Here is a 21655-nt window from a genome sequence, read left to right on the forward strand (position 1 = left end):
AAGCAGCTCGGGCCAGCCACCCTCACGGGCCCACAGGACCCTCACTGCCTTCACGTCTCTCCCTAGTCCCCTGCCAAGTGCCCATCCTGCCACCTGAGGCAGACGTTAGGAGTCCTGGTTGGGCCCAATTTTCTTCCATCCAACAGGTTCTGACCCTCCAGCCTACATCTCTTCCTTCCTCGGCCTAACCTCCCCTCTGCCTCCCAGACTAAGCCCAAGATAAGCCCCAGCAAGATGGGCCTGGGCAGTAGGGCAGGGAGCTGGGTGGGGGGGCCTGGGCTCCGGGTGGAGGAGCCCTGAGTGTTGGGGATGAAGGAAAGCCTGGAGGCTCCACCTTCTGCCCTTCCCTCCCCCCTCTCCCCTCCCCCCTCTCCCCCTCCTTCCTTCCCCAGCCCTCTGCAGCGGCTCAGTCGCTCAGTCAGTCTCGGGCTGTCCGGCCAGGGTGGTTGGTGGTAAGGATTCAGGCTCCGTCCTAACGAGGCCGTGGCCTGAGGCTCAGGGCCCCCCGCCCCTCCCTCCCAGCCCACCAGCGTCACCTCCCAGCCCCGAGCTGGACCGCACACCTTGGGACACGGTTTTCCACTTCCTAAGGACGAGCCCCAGACTGGAGGAGAGGTCCGAGGAGGTGAGTGCGCAGCCTGCTCCTCCCTGGCCCGCCCAGGCCTGGGACCCTGCTGTGGGGTGGAGAGAGGCGACACCTCGCCCTTGCCCCCCACCTGGCTCTCCTCTAAACCCCGTTGGGGCAGGCTGAGGGAAGAAGGAAAGGTGAGAGAAAAGGTGGGAAATTCCAGGGGCCGGGATTAGAGCAAAATAAAGGTTCCGTTTTTTTCTTCCTTATCATCAACAAACCTCCACCCAAAAAAGGAGGCTAAAAAAAAGCCACCCACACCAAGAGACGGTTGGGACCAGGTGGTGGGAAGACGCAGAGGCGGGACGCACCCACCTAGAGTCTGGCATGTGCATGGGCCCCAGGGGCCAGAGTGGGTTTAGATGGAGCAGGAAGGGCCGCCACCTCGGGGCTGTGCCCGCGTCCTGTCCCGGGCCACCCTCGGGGCTGCGCGCGCGGCCGCTCCATCGCGCCCTCCTTCCATCCAGGTGGGCGTTGGACTCTTTGCGAGGACCCCGGCGGCTGGCCCGGGGGAGGCGGCCGAGGCGGCGGCAGCGGCCGGGGGCGACATGGCGGAGGAGCAGGACCTATCGGAGGTGGAGCTGAGCCCCGTGGGCTCGGAGGAGCCCCGCTGCCTGTCCCCGGGGAGCGCGCCCTCGCTAGGGCCCGACGGCGGCGGCGGCGGATCGGGCCTGCGAGCCAGCCCGGGGCCAGGCGAGCTGGGCAAGGTCAAGAAGGAGCAGCAGGACGGCGAGGCGGACGATGACAAGTTCCCCGTGTGCATCCGCGAGGCCGTCAGCCAGGTGCTCAGCGGCTACGACTGGACGCTGGTGCCCATGCCCGTGCGCGTCAACGGCGCCAGCAAGAGCAAGCCGCACGTTAAGCGGCCCATGAACGCCTTCATGGTGTGGGCGCAGGCAGCGCGCAGAAAGCTCGCGGACCAGTACCCGCACCTGCACAACGCCGAGCTCAGCAAGACGCTGGGCAAGCTCTGGAGGTGAGCACCCGACCGCCCCCCGGGCTCGGGCCCTCTAGCTTCGGGTGGATTCAGGGTAGCCGAGGCGGCCCGGCCTCCTGCACCTCAGAGCAGGACTGTCTGGCAGTCCTCCTTGGTTAGGGCTGGAAGACCAGGTGTGGGGGCCGCACCCGCCCTTCCACCACAAGGACCCTGGAACTCGGAACTCCAGCGGCCTAGGCCGGGTCTCCTTACCTGGCGGCGGGCAGGAAGGCGCCCCCTCGTGGTTGGAATTTTGCGGGTGGCAGACCGTGGGGCCTGGGGCTTTGGAGGGAGGGAAGGAGGCCTTCACTAACTCCCTGCCCACAGATACGCACACTCACGCCACCAGCTGCTGTGGTCAGGAGGATACGAGGGAAACGCTTGGAAAGAACCAAAGGGTTGGCTGGAGATTCAGGGAAACTGAGGCAGTCAGATGGAGAACTCAGGGGAGGTTCAAAGAAAAGGAATTCAGATGAGAGTCTTTGGAAGAGTGAGGGATGAAGACCTGTGGGGACAAATGTATCTGCTGCTGCAGGATCTCATCCTATCCTAGGGGTCTTCCCTGGGACTTTCTGACCCCATCCTCCTTTGAGTTGGGGGCTTCTTCATCCTTCTAGGGAGAGGATACACAGAAAGGGGCTCCCCCTCCTGCCCTGCCCCAGAGTCACCAAGCTGATCTCTTTCCCTTCCTTCCTCTCCCAGTTCGGCGCCATCTTCCCTGCCAGGGCCCCACCCCAACGTTGAGCAACCTCTTCCCCCCTGCCCCAGAGCTGGAGCTGAGCACTCTGGCCAGAAGGAAACCTTGGCCCCCTTCCTGCCCAGGGGCCCTCAGAGTCCCAGGTTCCCTGGGACCAGCCCACACCTCTAGGAAAAACATCCCCCACAGGGAGCAATTCTCCCACCCTCGACTCAGGTCTGGGGTTCAGCCAGGCCTCCTGGGGATGTGTGGAACAAGATAGTCCTCCACTCCCACCCGGGAGTGCCAGAGCAGCTCTGAAAGAGACCTGGGACTCCAGGAGATGTGAGCCGGTAGCAGTCACCTGATTCTCGCTAGACTGGCCAAGAGACAGGCCCAGAAAGGCAAAGGAATCGCAAAGGTCACATAGAAGTTGGTGGCAGAGCCAGGGCCAGAACCCAGGACTCCCATACTCTCTGTCCAGAGGAATTCCCCTGACCCTGGTGACAGTGGTGGATCACCTACACTCTGAGGAGTGGTCAGGAGGTAGGGGGGAAGCAAGAAGATGAGAACAAGAGTGAGGAGCGTCTGGGTTCCAGAAAATTAGGGCTTTGTCAGAGGAGCCCGGCTCTCTTCTGCTGCCCTCCCCCTTGCCGGCCACAGTTGGGTAGAGATTGGGTCTAGAGGCTTAGAGTGGTAGAAGATGCAGGAGGGTCTCCACCAAAGATTCACATCCAGCCCCCTGGCCTGTTCTTGCCATGTGTTTGCTGAAGACCTGGTGCCGCTTCCCCTGCCCCTTCTCAGCCCTCAGTGCCCTGCTCACCCAGGGCAGGCCCAGGGCTCAGCGACCAGCCTGCTGTGTGGAACCAGACAGCCCAGTTCTGCCCAAGAGCAGAGGTCACAGCTAGCTCCTCCACCCAAGGTCCATCCAGATCTGGGTGGGGCTTGGCCCAGGCCAGTACCTTTAGTGCCAGGGGACAAAGAGCAAGTGAGAAACAGACAACCAGGAGAGACATACAGACAGGGCAGACCCTGGGGACCATGAGAAAACCACAGTACGAGCCCAACGAGAGTCAAAGCAAGGACGGACCTCATTCTCCCTCCATCTCCCATTGCCAAGGGTTTAAGATTGGCTCTTCCATTGTCCCTGTCCCCAGGTTCCCCCAGCCCAGAACCCTGGGCTTGGACTCCCTTCAGGAGGACTTATTCTTGGCCATCACTCAAGCTGTGTGCACAGGGGCCAGCCTGAGGTGTGGTAGGCAGGAAAACTGGCACTACTTGCTGAGGACCCAATCCCAGGGGGAGGACGGGGCCAGAACCATGGCAAGGATCAAAGGCAATGTCAACAGAGGGTGGCTCCCTAGACCCTGGAGGGGGGTCCTGAGAGACATTTGGATTTGGGCTGGGCTGGCCAATTGCTTCAGGGGCTTCTCCTGAAACCTCCCCAAGCTGTGACTCCCAGGATGTCAAGAAGGGGGGTGGTTAGGTAGGCAGAGCTGGAAAACAGGTGTCTTAAAACCAAAAAGAGAAAGATACACACAGACTGTGTGGAGTACCCCAAGGGAGTGTGGGATCAGACACGCTGGAGCCCAGGTCCTAAGGGGCCGTGTGAGCCCCAACAGTCACGCTAACCTTTGATGCCCATCTGGGGAGGGGCTAGTAGAGGCTGATCACAGGGTGGTGCCTGTGGGTTGGTTATCTGCCTGGAAAGAACCAGAGCCAAGAAACTGGAAAGGCGGACACAGGCAAGAGTCCCTCCTGTGTGGTGGGGGTCACCCAGCCTCTGTTCCCAGTGCCACAGGCCCCTTCCCCAGGTAGTCTTCTTATGCCCCTGGCCTAAGTCTTCAGTGCCCCACTGTGGGAGCTCCCTGGTTGGGGTTTCCAGTTTGGGTGAGGAATCAGCCTACCTCTTCTCGCCCCCATTCCAAACCTGGGAGACCAGGGAGAAAGAGGGCTGACAGGAAGGTGCAAATGAGGACTGGGTTTGGAGTTAGAGCTGGGGGTGACGTTGGGGGTTTGGGGCTGGTAATGTTGAGTGGGGACTGGTGCTGGAGATTGGGTTTACATGGTGGGCAGGCTGGGTTTGGGGTTGGGTTGGAGGTGGAATCAGCTGTCCGGCACAGCTGGTGGAGGAGGGGGCTGGGGTCGGGGAGGGAAGTGGCCCCGGGCTTAGATTTCTGTCAGGGTTAGGCTAATGCTGGGAACTAGCTTAGGAGGTAGCAGTGGAATCCGATGTTGGAATCCTCCCTCTCTTCTGGCCCCTGTCACTTTCTTGCTGATGCTGGCTGCCAGCTGGGCAGGGGGCAAGGGAAGGATAGGTGAGAGAGTGAGCTCTGTGTCCCATGTCCCCAGCCATCCTAGAAGCCCCTCTGCTGGGGTCCACTGCTGGTGGAGCAGCTCTCTCCTCTGTGGGTTCTCCCCAGTCACACCCTCAAGGCCTGCTCCACCCCCTCCCCTGGTCCCAGCCATCAGAGAGGGTGCCCACATCCCACTCCCTGACTCTCAAGGCCCTGCTCCGGCATCTTTGTCCTAAGTGTGTACACTGACTCTGACAGAGTCTCGGCTGGAGGGACCCTCTGAGAAAGCTGGGGCTAGGGCTGGGCTCAGGGCGGGGGTGGGGGCAGTAGACAGGGAGGCTAAGCCGCAGAGGAATGCTGCTGCCGGCTAGGAGGTGCCTGGCATGACCACCCCCGCCCAGCCTGGGGAGGGAGGGCTCGGCCTTCTGCTGACTGGGGGAAGAGGGCACTCACTGGGGTGTGAGGGGTGGGGCAGCTGGAGAGACAAGCCCTCTGGACTGACAGACAAGGCTGCTCCCATGAAGACTCATGGACTCTTAGTACCAAGGTCTTGGATTCTAGAATCTGGACTTTCCTCTCAACCCCCTCTGTAAGGTACCCCATCCTGCCCTTCTCACTCTGGGGCAGCCAAACCCTAAACGCCCTCCACCCTCCAACCCTGGCCTGAGGCTGGAGTCGGTGGCAAGGGCGCTGGCTTCAGGGCTTCTTCTCTCCATGTGTTGGTTTCAGGGACTGTTCCAGGGTCTGAGGAGATGTTAGCTTCCTCTACTCTCTGCTATCTTCTGGACAAGGATATAGGATCCCCCCCAGGAGGCAGTGCCCCCCCCCCCAACCCACGGTAAAGAGGAGCCACATCTGCCCCCTCAGTCTCACCACACTGGAATTCACACAATCATGACCCAGAGTTAAGAGGCCACCCCTAGATCCTCCTGTCCAACCACCCCCGAAAGCACCATTAGAAAAGCACCTCTTGGGGCCGAACACGGTGGCTCATGCCTATAATCCCAGCACTTTGGGAGGCCAAGGTGGGTGGATTACCTGAGGTCAGGAGTTGGAGACCAGCCTGGCCAACATGGTGAAACCTCGTCTCTACTAAAAATACAAAAATTAACCAGGCATAGTGGCATGTGCCTGTAGTCCCAGCTACCCGGGAGGCTGAGGCAGGAGAATCGCTTGAACCCAGGAAGCGGAGGTAGCAGTGAGCTGAGACCGCAGCACAGCACTCCAGCCTGGGCAACAGAGTGACTCTGTCTCTAAATAAATAAAAAATAAAAAATAGAAAAGCACCTCTTGGGCTGGGCACAATGGCTCATGCCTGTAATCCCAGCACTTTGGAAGGCCAAGGTGGGCGGATCACCTAAGGTCAGGAGTTGGAGACCAGCCTGGTCAACATGGTGAAAACCCATCTCTTTTTTTTTTTTTTTTTGAGACGGAGTCTCGCTCTGTCACCCAGGCTGGAGTGCAGTGGCTCAATCTCGGCTCACTGCAAGCTCCGCCTCCCAGGTTCACACCATTCTCCTGCCTCAGCCTCTCCGAGTAGCTGGGACTACAGGCGCCTGCCACCACGCCCGGCTAATTTTTTGTATTTTTAGTAGAGACGGGGTTTCATCGTGGTCTCGATTTCCTGACCTCGTGATCCGCCCGCCTCGGCCTCCCAAAGTGCTGGGATTACAAGCGTGAGCCACTGCGCCCGACCGGTGAAACCCCATCTCTACTAAAAATACAAAAATTAGCCAGGCATGGTGGTGCATGCTCGTAATCCCAGCTACTTGGGAGGCTGAGGCACGAGAATCACTTGAACCTGGGAGGCAGAGGTTGCAGTGAGCTGAGATCGCACCACTGAACTCCAGCGTGGGTGACAGAGTGAGATTCCCTCACAGAAAAAAAAGAAAAGCACCTCTTTCTCAAGGTGCTCAGCCTGCTTCCCAGGCCCTGGTGCAAGGCATCTCACATCCATTATTCTGGCCAATCCCACACCCAAGTTAAGCCAATGTTATCATCCTTTTATAGGTGAAGAAACTCAGGCTCAGAGAAGTAATTTGCTCAAGGTCACACACACAGCTAGTAAGTAGCAGAGACTGAGTTCTCCCCCAGCCATGCTGCTTCTATTGCCCACCCTCAGTCCCAGGGAGCTCACCCCCTAATGAAGTAGCCAATTCCACTTGCAGACAGCTTTGATGATGAGAAAGTTTTTCCTTTCCTTGAACTGGCATCTGCCCCTTGAAACCTCTACTCCTAACTCCTCCTCAGGGGCTGCCAAGAGCAGCAGGCTGACCCCTCTCTCACCCTCCAGCCCATGAAGGATTTTGGGGCAGTCCTCTGAGGCTGTTATTCCTTGGGCCTCACATCTCTCAGTCCACAAATCATAGGGCACAGCCCCCACCCTGGGTCCTGTCCTCTGGGTGCCCCATCCCAGGGCCTCACGTCTTCCAAGATGGACAGTCAGAGGGAGACCAACCTGGAGTGCTCTGGCACTCACACCAGCGCCTCTGCTGTCCTCTCTGCCTCCCACCACACCCCAGGCTGCTGAACGAAAGTGACAAGCGCCCCTTCATCGAGGAGGCTGAGCGGCTCCGTATGCAGCACAAGAAAGACCACCCGGACTACAAGTACCAGCCCAGGCGGCGGAAGAACGGGAAGGCCGCCCAGGGCGAGGCGGAGTGCCCCGGTGGGGAGGCCGAGCAAGGTGGGACCGCCGCCATCCAGGCCCACTACAAGAGTGCCCACTTGGACCACCGGCACCCAGGAGAGGGCTCCCCCATGTCAGATGGGAACCCCGAGCACCCCTCAGGTGAGTGCTGACAACAGAGCTGAGGATGGGGAAAGGCCAGTCAGTGGAGAGAGAAGATGGCTGGATGGCAGTGAGACCCTGACTCTAGGGAGAGTGTGCCAGGCTGTGCAGTTGCCCCAGCAGAGCTGCAGGGGCCCCGAGGGAGCTCCATGGGGGTTCCGGTGCCAGGGGAAGTGGCTGGGCGAGATGGCTCTGGCCAGGGCTGATCCTACTGGGCAAAGAGGGCCAGTTAAAGACTGTGGAGGCCGCCGGGCGTGGTGGCTCACGCCTGTAATCCCAGCACTTTGGGAGGCTGAGGAGGGCAGATCACGAGGTCAGGAGATCGAGACCATCCTGGCTAACATGGTGAAATCCCATCTCTACTAAAAATAAAAAAAATTAGCTGGGCGTGGTGGCGAGCGCCTGTAGTCCCAGCTACTCAGGAGCTGAGGCAGGAGGATGTCGTAAACCCAGGAGGCGGAGCTTGCAGTGAGCCGGGATCGCGCCACTGCACTCCAGCCTGGGTGACAGAGCGAGACTCTGTCTCAAAGGAAAAAAAAGACTCTGTAGAGGTCGTGGAGTGAGAGGTGGCTGAGGCAGTTACAAGGAAAGGGGGAGAAGACAGGATGGTTTTGAGAAATGGAAGATCAAATGGAGGAGAGGAAATCACTGCCTCTTTTCCATCAGCCATTCTTTTTTTTTTTTTTTTCTGGAGACAGTCTCACTCTGTCGCCCAGGCTAGACTGCAGTGGCATGATCTTGGCACACTGCAACCTCTTCCTCTCGGGTTCAAGCAATTCTCCTGTCTCAGCCTCCCGAGTAGCTGGGACTAAAGGTGCACACCGCCACGTCTGGCTCATTTTGTGTATTTTAGCAGAGACAGGGCTTCACTGTATTGCCCAGGCCCAGTCTCAAACTCCTGAGCTCAGGCAATCTGCCCGCCTTGGCCTCCCAAATCCCACCAGCCATTCTGACAGAGGAGACATGGCATGTGATGCCGTGTCTGGCCATGGATGGGCCAGACATAAGCTATCTTGTTTAATTTTCATTAATGATAATAACAGCTAACATTAATTGAGCACCTACTCTGTTCCAGGCACTGTGCTAGGTGCTAGTTGCCTTATGTATACTAACTCAATCATTGCGAACAGTGTGATGAGGTAGCCAAACTGCCTGGGCTCAGATCTCAGCTGTGGCAAGTTACTCTCATTTTACTGATGAGAAACAGACAGGAACTTCCCCAGTTTGGCTCCAGGGCTTCTGCTTGGCACCACAGCTGCCTTGCCTGTGTTCCTAATGTACAGAAAGTGACACACACAGGTCTGCCACATGGGAAGCGCTCAGTGAGCAGAGCTCTGCCTTCAGAAGACACGCTCTGAGTCCTACTTTGTGTCAAACATTGGAGTGGACACCAGGGGTACTAACCAGGGAAGCCTACAGTCCCTGGCCTCAGGGGCCCATGGTCTAGAGAGAGGAGCAGGGATGAAAATGAGTGAATTAAACACAGGAAGAAACAAAGCTAGGCATGGTAGAATGCGCCTGCAGTCCCAGCTACACAGGAGGCTGAGGTGGGAGGATCACCCGAGCCCATGAGTTTGAGACCAGCATGGGCAATATAGTAAGACTCTGTGTCTTTTTTTTTTTTTTGAGATGGAGTCTTGCTCTGTTGCCCAGGCTGCAGTGCAGCAGTGCCATCTTGGTTCACTGCAACCTCTGCTTCCTGGGTTTAAGCGATTCTTGTGCCTCAGCCTCTTGAGTAGCTGGGATTACAGGTGCACGCCACCACACCCAGCTAATTATTGTATTTTTAGTAGAGATGGTTTTTCACCATGTTGGCCAGGCTGCTCTCAAATTCCTGACCTCAGCCTCCCAAAGTGCTGGGATTACAGGCATGAGCCACCACGCCCAGCCTCCTATCTCTTACTATATATATATATAAACAAGTGCACAAGAAGCCTGTGTGAGATCCAGAGGTGGCACGGCCGTCCATCCCATCCAGTCAGGTCTCCGAGAACACCCCACTGCCCACCAGACTCTTGTCAAGGAAGGCTTCCAGAAAGAGGCAATGCCTGGGCTGCTTGGTACAATCTCTATTTTACTGACAAGGAAACTGGTTAAGAGAAGACTGGGGATTTGTCCAGACACAAAACCAGGATTCAAAAACCTAGGCAGGTCTCTTGAAGTACAATTGGCCAATGCAGGACATGGCGCTGCCTCTGGTCTGATGAAGGAGGCACAGGCCTGTCCTTGGGGAGCTCCTAGTCTCTTAAGACCATGGACATGTTCTGTCTCCAATGGGATGCCAGGCAGTCATCCCTCCCACACACGTGTACATACTCTTCACCTTCAAAGATTCAGGGACACACATACACACCAGGAGACCCCGGACCACATACAGAGCAACCACCTCAGAATGAAACTGGACATAGACTTTTTCTCACCCTTCAAGGCCCCACCCCACTCAGACATCCTTCCCCAATGAGACCTTCCCCAAATCCCTGAGGCAGCGGGCAGACTCCTCCTCTGGTCTCCCAAGTCCTTGCATATTGTCATCACAGCACTTCCAACTCTGGGTGCATGTGGATCTATGGATCTATGACTAGACTATGAGCTTTTGGGAACAGGGATCCATTTTATTTATGTTTGTATCCCCAGCACCTGGCACAGTACCTGGCATTTTGTAATGCTCCCTAAGAGTTTGCTAAATTAATATGTGAATAGGAAAGTGAACAGACAAAGGAACAAGGACCAGTTTTCTAAGTGCCCTCCCACGGAGGAAGGCAGTTCAAGGAACAACAAGGCAACACAGGCCAGCGTATGACGGGGCTGAGGGCCTGCCAGTGGGCTGGGAAGCAGGGTGGGCTCAGGAGGAGGGAAGGGTTGGAAAGGACACAACACGAGGCCAGGACAGGGAACAGGCCCAGGCAACCAGCAAAGGTGAAACAGAGCGCTCAGGAGCCTGGGCGAGCGAGGCTCTGCAAGGAAGACAGTCGGCATGGGTGTGGAAGCAGGGCTGGCAGAGTGCAAAGGCCAGGCCAGACCACCTGGACAGCAGAGAAGCTGATGAGAGGAAGAACTTTCCACAGGAAAGGTTTTTTCAGAAGGAGGCAGGCCTCCCCAGGACCCGTCCCTAAGATTTGAGAATTTCATAAACTAGAGATCAATCTAAGACACCAGTATTTAAACAAATGCTGCGGGGCGCAGTGGCTCACACTGGTAATCCCAGCACTTTGGGAGGCCGAGGTCAGGAGTTCAAGATAACCGTGGCCAACATGGTGAAACCCCGTCTCTACTAAAAATACACAAATTAGCTGGGCATTGTGGTGGGCGCTTGTAATCCCAGCTACTCAGGAGGCTGAGGCAGGAGAATCGTTTGAACCCAGGAAGCAGAGGTTGCAGTGAGCCGAGATGGCGCCACTGCACTCCAGCCTGGGCAACAAGAGCGAAACTCCGTCTCAAACAAACAAACAAACAAACAAAAAACAAACCCCGACTCATGCTGCCAAAATGTGAAACTTACAAGGTTTTCCCAGAGGCACCCGCTGCCTGAAGGTGAACCATGGAAGTTCACGTGCGCCCACCTGCCTCTAACCTGTTTCCCCCTTGCGCTCTCTCTCTCTGTCTCCCTTCCACCCAGGCCAGAGCCATGGCCCACCTACCCCTCCAACCACCCCGAAGACAGAGCTGCAGTCGGGCAAGGCAGACCCGAAGCGGGACGGGCGCTCCATGGGGGAGGGCGGGAAGCCTCACATCGACTTCGGCAACGTGGACATTGGTGAGATCAGCCACGAGGTAATGTCCAACATGGAGACCTTTGATGTGGCTGAGTTGGACCAGTACCTGCCGCCCAATGGGCACCCAGGCCACGTGGGCAGCTACTCAGCAGCCGGCTATGGGCTGGGCAGCGCCCTGGCCGTGGCCAGTGGACACTCCGCCTGGATCTCCAAGCCACCAGGCGTGGCTCTGCCCACGGTCTCACCACCTGGTGTGGATGCCAAAGCCCAGGTGAAGACAGAGACCGCGGGGCCCCAGGGGCCCCCACACTACACCGACCAGCCATCCACCTCACAGATCGCCTACACCTCCCTCAGCCTGCCCCACTATGGCTCAGCCTTCCCCTCCATCTCCCGCCCCCAGTTTGACTACTCTGACCATCAGCCCTCAGGACCCTATTACGGCCACTCGGGCCAGACCTCTGGCCTCTACTCGGCCTTCTCCTATATGGGGCCCTCGCAGCGGCCCCTCTACACGGCCATCTCTGACCCCAGCCCCTCAGGGCCCCAGTCCCACAGCCCTACACACTGGGAGCAGCCAGTATATACGACGCTGTCCCGGCCCTAAAGGGGGCCCTGTCGCCACCAACCCCCGCCCAGCCCCTGCCCCCAGCCTGTGTGCCCTGTTCCTTGCCCACCTCAGGCCTGGCGGTGGCAGTGGAGGAGGCTGAGGAGGCTGAAGAGGCTGACAGGTCGGGGGGCTTTCTGTCTGGCTCATTGCCCTGATGACCCACCCGCCCCATCCAGGCTCCAGCAGCAAAGCCCCAGGAGAACAGGCTGGACAGAGGAGAAGGAGGTTGACTGTTGCACCCACACTGAAAGATGAGGGGCTGCACCTTCCCCCAGGAATGACCCTCTATCCCAGGACCTGAGAAGGACCTGCTCACCCTCCTCGGGAAGGGGAAGCACCAGGGTTGGTGGCATCGAAGGCCTTACCACTCCTATGACTCCTGTTTTCTCTCTCACAGAGAGTGAGGGTCTGACATGCCCATGCCACCTATGCCACAGTACCTAAGGGCTAGGCCACCCAGAGACTGTGCCCAGAGCTGGCCGTGTCTCCCACTCAGGGGCTGAGAGTAGCTTTGAGGAGCATCACTGGGCAGTAGGGGGTTCGAGGGACTTAGTGGAGTTTTCATCCCTTCAATGCCCCCTCCCCTTCCGAAGGCAGGAAGGAGTTGGCACAGAGGCCCCCAGATCCAATTCTGTGCCAATAACCTCATTCTTTGTCTAATCGAGAAAGAGCCCCCGGTCCTCCTCCACTACAACCTCCATGACCTTGAGATGCATCCCAGGAGGTGACGAGGCAGGGGCTCCAGGAAAGGAATCAGAGACAATTCACAGAGCCTCCCTCCCTGGGCTCCTTGCCAGCTCCCTCTTCCCTTACTAGGCTCTACGGCTCCTGCTCTGTCAGCCCCACTCCCTGGGCTTCCCAGAGAGTGACAGCTGCTCAGGCCCTAACCCTTGGCTCCAGGAGACACAGGGCTCAGCACCCAGGTTGCTGTCAGCAGGCTGAAGACACTAGAATCCTGACCTGTACATTCTGCCCTTGCCTCTTACCCCTTGCCTCCCAGTGGTATTTGAATAAAGTATGTAGCTATATCTGCCCCTATTTTCCTGTTCTGCAGCCCCCCAGATCCACATGTAACTCATTACTGTCTCCTGTTATTTATCTCAGTAGTCCCCTCTTCTAGCCACTCTAGCCCCTATTAACTCTGCATTAAGCATTCCACATAATAAAATTAAAGGTTCCGGTTACCTGCTTGGTGAGCCTGACCTGGCCTGTCTCTTCATCTCTTATCCCTGTACTGGTGCTTCCTCAAATGCTTTCTGGAAGTAGCTAGGAGTAGAATGCAAAGGATAGATCATCAAAGGTCTCTCTCTCCCCCTCCCTCCCTCTTTCCCCACCTCCTTCCCCTCCCCCCCTCCCCCCTCCCTCTCCTCTCTTTCTCTCTCTCCCCCCCCTTTCTTTCTCTCTCTCCCCTCCCCCTTTCCTCTCTCTCTTTCTTTCTCTCTCCCTGCTAAGAAAGTGGGAACAATGGAGTGTGTTAGGACAGCTGGCATCCCAGTGGGGTCCATCTGAGCTCAGGGACTGAAGCCTCAGATGGGAGCTTCTCCCCAGCCTGGCTGTGCCCCACACTGCAGGGGGGCCACTCACTCTTAACTGGCTCAGCTAGAACTCACTACCTTGCAAGCAGCTCCTCCACTCACCCAGCACCCAGCAGAGGGGAGTTTGCAAAGAATTCAAGAGACAGGTATCTGAAGAGGAGGAGGTGGGCTGAGTGTGACACCGTGCTGCCTGCAGTCAGAGGCCTGTCCTTCAGGATGCGTGGATAGGCCTGTGTTGCTGCATCCCCCCACTTGCCACCTCCCCCAGCACACACACAGCGGCCCACGCCAGGATCTAGCCAAGCCTTCATAGCAGCTGCCCATGTCCAAGTCTAAACCAAGGATGTCAGACGGTCTACTCCTTAAGCGCCTACTCCCTAAGAGCTCTTTCCTCAGCAGAAGTCCAAACTGCACTCAGAGGCCAGGACCACTCCACCTCACAAGCACCCAACTCCAAAGACAGGGGAAATCTCTTTGCCATCTTGCTCCACTGATGAACAACTCCGATGGTTGGAAGTTCTTCCTCATACCCAGCTCATAACAGCTTATATCCAGCTGCCATTTACTAAGTGCTCCGCCAAGAGTTTTATGTCATTCAGGCCAATGAAGGGGTAGGTCCAATCGTTATCTCAATTTTCCAGATGGGGAAACTGAAGTTTGAGAGGTTGATGCTAAGAAGTGCTGGTGCCAGAATCTGAACCCAGCTCTGACTCCAAGGCTTGCATTTTTAACCATCATCCCCTCCACCTGCCTGTGGTTTGCAGACCCTACTTCTGCTTTGTATCTGGAGCAATGTGTCTTCCACTGCTCCAGACTGGGCATCCTCAGCTCCCTTCCTTCATCTGTGGTCTCCAGCCCCTAGTCAGGACCGGGGGAGAGGCAGGGCACCAAGAACTAGCCCACTCCCCAGGGTGGCCAAAATCCCTCCATCTAGGACCTGCATCGTGGAAGCTCTTCAAGCAACCTCCCCAAAACTGCTGGTTCCCGTGAAGCTGGATGGTAACCGAAACCCCTGATCTTTTAGACAATATCCATTGCAAAGTTATATCCAAATTGTATGTATGCTGTTTTTGTTTTGTTTTAGATAAAAGCAGGACTTTACACTGATCTTTAACAGATCTCACCTTGTTGGGTTTGACCCATTTCCCCACCTGTATTAAACTTTTTAGAACTTAGCTCTCCTTTAGAGCTTTATGTGTCTGCAAACTTGAATAGCCTCATTCAAGTCACTAATAAAGGTTGAAATGAAGAGGGACACCTGCGTACAGCACTAAACGCCTCTCTCCACTGTCAGTTCTATTATCTCCACTCTTTTTTTTTTTTTTTTAGATGGAGTCTTGCTCTGTTGCCAGGCTGGAGTGCAATGGTGCAATCTTGGCTCCCTGCAACTTCTGTCTCCTGGATTCAAGCGATTCCCCTGCCTCAGCCTCCCGAGTAGCTGGGACTATAGGCACGCACCACCACGCCCAGCTAATTTTTTTTTTTTTAAGTAGTGATGGGGTTTCACCATGTTGGCCAGGATGGTCTCAATCTCCTGACCTCATGATCCGCTCGCCTCAGCCTCCCAAGTGCTGGGATTACAGGCGTGAGCCACCACACCTGGCCTATTATCTCCACTCTTTTTTTTGAGACGGAGTCGCCCTCTGTTGCCCAGGCTGGAGTGCAGTAGCGGGATCTCGGCTCACTGCAAGCTCCGCCTCCTGGGTTCATGCCATTCTCCTGCCTCAGCCTCCCGAGTAGCTGGGACTACAGGTGCCCGCCACCACACCTGGCTAATTTTTTGTATTTTTTAGTAGAGACGGGGTTTCACTGTGTTAGCCAGGATGGTCTCGATCTCCTGACCTCATGATCCACCCACCTCAGCCTCCCAAAGTGCTGGGACTACAGGTGTGAGCCACCGCACCTAGCTATTATCTCCACTCTTAAGGAGGCTGTCTAATCAGTTCTAAAACTGTCTAATTACATCACCATGAAGCACATGCTTCTATGTCACAGTGGCATGGAGACTGCCGATGCCTTGTCAAAATCAAGATTCACTGATCTCTGGCATTCCCTCAACCTACTGGACCAGTAACCATCGAAAAAACAAACTTATTTGGCAATATTGGTTCTTAGACACCCTATGCTAGTGCCCGATCTCCTCTTTATTATATAAGCACTTTTAAACGTGGAGGGACCTATTCTAGAATTTTGTCATAGATCATTCAGTACTAACCTTATGTGTTTATAATTTTTACAACCCACCCTTTCCCCTTCATTGAAAGGCAGGACTTTTGTCCATTTGTGGTCTGTTCACTACTCCTGCTCAAAGTGGGATGAGGGATATGGAGCTGGCACGGTGGGGAGCAGGGCACACATCCGGAAGATGACACTATCACCTCCAAGACCCCACATCTCATGAGATTGAGTGGGAAATCACTGAGGATGTGGAAGGAGGGGAAATGACCCCAGAGAAGTCAGAAGACCTGGGTTGTGTGCATCCCTTAGACCAAAAGTTCCAAGTGTGCACAGGCCTCAGGAAGGCAGGAGCTCCACTTGTTAAAAAAGAGTCAGTTGTTTCTGGAAATGACTCAAGAGACTATGCCCAAACCCTAAGAAAACAGAACCAATAGTGGTGACCGGTGACATTTTATTCAAGAGAAGTCAAAAGCCAGGCCCAGACAGCTGAATAGCAGGGGACTCCCCAAAAGAGGAGAATGGAAAGAGGAAGATAGGAGGAAAAACACCCCTTCTGTCCCATTTCCCTTGCACTCTATCCCCTAAGAGTTAACCCCCAACTCCCCTCCTCCCCAGCCCAAACCCCATCTCCCTTTAATCACATCTGATACTGAGCAGCCCAGCAGGGAACAAAGAGACCATTTAGAGAAATGGGGCCGAGAAAGTGACCCCCGCACTCTGGGGCGGCTGCCTGGATGCCAGCACAAAGGCGGCATTTCAGAGCTGAAATTTCAGCACCCAACTTGATTAAAGGATTCCACAGGCTTGGAGGAGGGTGGATGGGGGTGTGAAGTCCACTGCTCCCTGAATTAACCCTTCTCCAGGGCAGCAGACAGCCCTCCCACCAGTGCAGATGCTCACCATTCACTCCCCACACCCCATCCCAGGGCCAGGCTGCACCCAGGCCTGGAGGCCCTGCCTCCTGCAGAGGTTTAGGGAAGCCCAGTTCCTCCTCTTGGAAGGGGAGCTGGCAGTGGAATGGAGGTTAAGGCTGGCATATTCAGGGAGCCAGTTTTCCCCCTATCCCCCTGTTCATGTCAGTATACACCCTCCCCTTGACCCCCTCTAGGAGGGAGGAGCCAGTGTGACTGGTCTTACCTCAGGTTGGGTAAGCAGGGTGGAGAAAGGAAGAGGACCCATTAGAACCTCAGGCAGAGGAAGGGGGAGCTCCAGCTCTGACTTAATGTAACACATGGAACCCAGGAGCACCACCACCCCAGCATCATCTCCCCAAGGCCTCAGAGGATCACCAGCCCCAAACAGGAGGGAAAGGATATCTTACAGGGGCTGGGAAGAAGGCATGGGTGTGGCACACCAAAGAGGTGGGCCACAGAGGACAGTGTGTGGGCAGAGTCCTGAGGAGGAGTGGGGACAGAGCCGTGGGGGCAGGGGTAGGCAGGTGCTCGGTCCTTGCTCCAGCTGCTGACTTGCCCAGCAGGGCTCTGCCTGGGGAGGGTGGGAGATCAGCACACCCCCACGCTTCCTGCTGGGGCACTGCTCCTGAAAGGGGATCCCAGCCCACGATAAGAGGCTCGAAGCAGGTCCTTAGGAAACAATGGGTGGCTTGATGAGACCTGCTCTGTGATACTCCTGAGAAGGGAGAAGCCCCTGCAGCCAGTCCCCACTGGAAAGGAAATTGGGGGTTTCCGTGGCAACCAGCTCCCTGGGCACAAAGACTCGTCTGTCTGCTTGGAAGGCAGCTGAGGTGTCTCCCCTGCAGCAGCCTTTGCTCTGGGGAACAGGGAGATGGAGGGAAGGATGTGGGGGATCCAAAAGGGCTAAGGGCCCCTGGTGCTTCTTAAGGAGCTGACAGTCACAGGGCCACTGGAAAAGGTGCATGCTCCAGGCAGCATGGCGGTAACAGGGAAGCAACAGGTGGTGACATCGCAGATAAGCAGAGGGGAAGGGGGTTGGAAAGTTGAATATTTTATTATTTACACATATAAAGTGAGAATGAAAATTGGGCATGGGGCAAGGGCAGGAAGATGACTCCAGCTCAGTCGGTGATGATGAGCTCGTCCACCCCCCAGTCTTCATAGCTCCCATCTGGCAGGTAACGGCGAATGATGATGGGGATCTTTCGGGCCCTGTGGCAGGGGAGAAGTCACAAGTACATGAGGGCTGGTGACCCCAGCTCTGCCGCAAAAGGAACAGATTGTGTGCAAAACACAAGGAAAGAGAAGTCTTAGGAGCAGCCTCTTGGGGCTGATGAGTGTACTTTGTAAGAAAGCAATTACAAGAAAAAGAAAGTTTTTATATCAGACAAGAGGGGGAAGAGTGACAGAATATTGGTAAGGCCTCCTGCAGCAAGAACAGGGAAATTCCAACAGCCAGAAGAGGTCCCTGTCTCATCAGTGCCCTCCCCGTCTCCCTGCCTCCTCTTCTCTCTTCCTCCTACCTCCTGGTGAGCTGTTCCTAAGGATCTGTAGGAATAAGCATCAACTTCTCCAGCCAGGGAAGTGGGAGCAAAGGGTGCAACAGCGAGCCCAACAGATGCCTCCCAGAGATTTGGAGAAGTGAACCATGATTTGAGTGACTTACTTGAGTTCCTTCATGGCAATGAGCAGAGGATCTGTCTCCCCCTCCAGCTCCACCATCACAGGGGCACACATCCTGTAGGGATAAGGACAGGTGTTAGGGAGACTACAAACCCAGGGAGAAGGGCCCAACAGGCAGTGAGGGTGGAACGGCATCCTGGTCCCCACCTAGAAACGTCATCTTTTAGGTAGGCAGGCACAGTAGGGAGTGGTGTGTAGGGGCACTGCCAGAGATCTCCCCTGGCAGAGGCCTATCGCAGACTCCAGAGCCCAGGGGCCACAGCAGAGCGTCCTGGTGGAAAGGGAGACGTATGCAAAGGCACACCATTCTAACTGCTCCAATCCCAGAGCCTTGCCTCAGTGCCCAGTGCACCTCATTTCAATTTCTATTTTCTCTCTCTCTTTATTTTTTGGAGACAAGGTTTCACTCCTATTGCCCAGACTGGAGTGCAATGGCGAGATCCTGGCTCACTGCAACCTCTACCTCCCAGGCTCAAGCAATTCTCCTGCCGCCTCCCAAGCAGCTGCAACTACAGGCACGCACCACCAGCTATGCTAATTTTTTGTATTTTTTGTATAGATGGGTGAAATTAACATTTCGCCATGTTGCCCAGGCTGGTCTCAAACTTCTGGGCTCAAGCAATCCGCCTGCCTCAGCCTTCTAAACTGCTGGGATGAAAGGCATGAGCCACCATGCCCGGCCTCATTTCCATTCTCTATAGACACAACACCTCAGTAGAGGCCCTGCCCTTCCTGCCCAGCCCTCCCTCCCCACCCTTCACCTGAGGCCAGCAGTCAGGGGGCTCATCTGCTTACAACACTGCCATGACTCTCCTTGGCTATCAGGCCAGAGTGCAGTCTGGTCCCTGTTCGCCTTCCTAGCACAGTCCCGTGCTACTTTCCTGTATTTACCCCACATTCCAGCCATACCAAACTATTTCTGGTTCCCTAGATGCGCCATGTTGTTTCCCTTTCATGTGCTGTTACAAGCTCTTCCTCTCTCTAAAAGTCTGCGAGAGGTTCGGATGTCTCCACCCTGGAAATCGTGTGCTGACTCTTCAGTACCCGGACTCATTTTGCATATACTTTTCTTGGCACCAATCTCATTGAACTGTAACTACTTGTTTGGAAAGTTTCCATATTAGACCATGAGCTCCTGGTGGCCCAGAACCACATGTGATTCACCACGGAGGCCCAGCCCCCAGCACAACACTTGGCCCACAGTGGAGATTTTACCACCAAGCAAAGGGATGCCAATTCTAGGCCCATCTCCTCTAGGAAGCCACCCTTGATGATTCCAGCTCAGGTTCACACTAACACATCCAGAATTAACAGGAGAGCGTACTAAAAAATACAGTTTCCTGGAACCTTCCCCAGACCCCCTGAATAGAATCTCTAGTGAAGCGGCCTGAGAGCCTGCATTTGCAAAACTGCCCAGATGATTATGATAATCAGCTAGTCTGAGAGCTACCAGCTTACTAATTTTATTACTAAATATTTCGATTTATATTACTCCCAAAAGCCTGAAAATTTCCCAAGGGCAGAGATGAAGTATTTAACCTTCCCTATATTCTCTCTCAATAAGTATTTAAACTTTCCCAAAATATAAAGCTTTAAAGAATGTGGCAAAATACTTTTCCTGATCTGCATATGCCTGCTTTCTTTCAAAATATAAATAATTCAAAGGCATTCACTCATTCAGCACCTATTATGCACATGGAATGTGCAAGAATGTGTCCTTAAGTAATTTAATTTTTCTTGCACCATGGCTTCTACAAATAAACACATCAACCATCCAGTTAAGAAGTAGATGTGACAAACATCATCAGCCACCAGGTGGTGCTAATGAACCAGACTGAAACCCCATCCAAAACCCACCCAAGAAACAGTTGTGCTGGCCAGGTGCAGTGGCTCACGCCTGTAATCACAGCACTCTGGGAGGCTGAGGCAGGCGAATCACCTGAGGTCAGGAGTTTGAGACCAGCCTGGCCAACATGGTGAAACCCTGTCTCTACTAAAAATACAAAAAATTAGCCGGGCGTGGTGGCGCATGCCTGTAGTCCCAGGTACTCAGGAGGCTGAGGCACGAGAATCGCTTGAACCAGGAGGTGAAGGTTGCAGAGAGCCAAGATGGCACCACTGCACTCCAGCCTAGGTGACAGAGTGAGACTCTATCTGCACCTACCAAGTGCAGAGTCCCATTATGGCTGTACAAGAGCTTTACAGCAGGCAAGGGGCCACCAGATGGTGTCATAGCCCTTAAGTGGAAAGAGCACTAAAGACTGGAATGAGCTGGATCAAGCTTTGCTCCCCAAGAAAAACAGGACACTTGGCTGGGCACAGTGGCTCACGCCTGTAATCCCAGCACTTTGGGAGGCCAAGGCGGGTGGATCACCTGAGGTCACGAGTTCGAGACCAGCCTGACCAACATGGTGAAACACCCTCTCTATTAAAAACGCAAAATATTAGCCAGGCATGGTGGCGTGTGCCTGTAATCCCAGCTACTCAGGAGGCTGAGGCTGAGGCTGGAGAATTCCTTGAACCCAGGAGGCAGAGGTTGCAGTCAGCCAAGATCATGCCAATGCACTCTAGTCTGGGCAACAAGAGCAAAACTCCATCTAAAAAAAAAAAAAACAAAAAAAAAAAAAGAAAGAAAGAAAAGAAAAACAGGACACTTGGATTTATGAGTGGCCTGGATGTCGGCCTCAAAACCTTTAAGTGCTTCACACTGCCCACCAAATAAACTCCAATCTTCTGAACTTGTCACTCACGGGATCAGTGTCATCTTTTTCAGCCTTATGCCCCAAGTTGCTTATGATCCCTCACCACAAATCCACAACTGCCTGCCTCCACCTGGACCTTTCCTTGGGCTGTTTCTGGCACCTGGAGTACCCACAAAACCAACTCTCTTTACCTGTCCCCACTAGAATTCTAATCCCTTCACAAGGCTTTCCCAGTCACCTCTGCAATAACTCTCTTTGTACCTTTCATAAAGCACCACTCGCATCTGCCTTGGGTTGTGGTTACCTGTGCACAGGTCTATCTCCCCCACCCGAAAACACCTGGAGGACTGGGGATTATGTCTCTTTTTTTTTTTTTTTTTTTTTTATTTTTGGTAACGGAGTCTCACTCTGTCACCCAGGCTGGATTAGTGGCGTGATCTTGGCTCACTGCAACCTCCACCTCCCAGGTTCAAGTGATTCTCCTGCTTCAGCCTCCCGAGTAGCTGGGATTACAGGCGCGTGCCACTACACCCAGCTAATTTTTGTATTTTTAGTAGAGACAGGGTTTCACCATGTTGGCCAGGCTGGTCTCCAACTCCTGACCTCAGGTGATCCGCCCACCTTGGCCTCCCACAGTGCTCGGATTCCAGGCCTGAGCCACCGCGCCTGGCTGGGACTACATCTTTAATCATCTCAGCATCCTATCAAGTGCTAATGCAGTATTTTTCTTCAGTGCTGAAAGACTGTTTAACTTGCAAATAAGCAGTCTATTTGTTTTAAAAATAACTTGTGAATTCTTTCTGCTGGGCCACTTTTAGCCTATATCAGTGTGCCCCACAGAATGCTCTGCAGTGACAGAAATGTCCTATCCCCCTGTGCTATCCTTTATGGTAACCAGTAGCCACATGTGGCTACTGAACACACTTGAAATGTGACTAGTTGTAATCCCAGC

At 54.9% G+C, this 21655-nt stretch overlaps 2 protein-coding genes across 5 annotated transcripts in view; one reads left to right on the plus strand and one right to left on the minus strand.

The window, feature by feature from the left end:
- Positions 1 to 21655, minus strand: part of POLR2F (RNA polymerase II, I and III subunit F) — a 34667-nt gene that overhangs the window by 2369 nt on the left and 10643 nt on the right. For 2 of the 4 annotated variants that reach the window (XM_055251823.2, XM_055251824.2), the window contains 2 exons: positions 17985 to 18056; positions 17354 to 17530 (listed from right to left, as the gene is read on the minus strand). In XM_055251823.2, coding sequence (XP_055107798.1) covers positions 17440 to 17530; positions 17985 to 18056 — 163 coding nt within the window. In that variant the 3' untranslated portion in view covers positions 17354 to 17439. Of the gene's footprint in view, positions 1 to 7881; positions 12958 to 17353; positions 17531 to 17984; positions 18057 to 21655 lie in introns of those variants that run through there. The other 2 variants (XM_063623104.1, XM_055251825.2) reach the window with 2 other exon arrangements.
- Positions 409 to 12875, plus strand: SOX10 (SRY-box transcription factor 10). The gene is made up of 4 exons (XM_055251785.1): positions 409 to 625; positions 1096 to 1604; positions 7100 to 7368; positions 10985 to 12875. The coding sequence occupies exons 2-4, from the start codon at positions 1177 to 1179 to the stop codon at positions 11686 to 11688; spliced, it is 1401 nt and encodes a 466-aa protein (XP_055107760.1). The 5' UTR covers positions 409 to 625; positions 1096 to 1176; the 3' UTR covers positions 11689 to 12875.

Source organism: Symphalangus syndactylus, chromosome 18, assembly GCF_028878055.3.
Source record: "Symphalangus syndactylus isolate Jambi chromosome 18, NHGRI_mSymSyn1-v2.1_pri, whole genome shotgun sequence".
NCBI lineage: Eukaryota > Metazoa > Chordata > Mammalia > Primates > Hylobatidae > Symphalangus > Symphalangus syndactylus.

Excerpts from the sequence above, each read along its gene's own strand:
- SOX10 (XM_055251785.1), top strand. The coding sequence starts at position 1,177 with ATGGCGGAGGAGCAGGACCTATCGGAGGTGGAGCTGAGCCCCGTGGGC. Across the intron at positions 1,605-7,099 it reads ACGCTGGGCAAGCTCTGGAG|GCTGCTGAACGAAAGTGACA; the intron begins GTGAGCACCCGA and ends ACCACACCCCAG. Across the intron at positions 7,369-10,984 it reads GAACCCCGAGCACCCCTCAG|GCCAGAGCCATGGCCCACCT; the intron begins GTGAGTGCTGAC and ends CCTTCCACCCAG.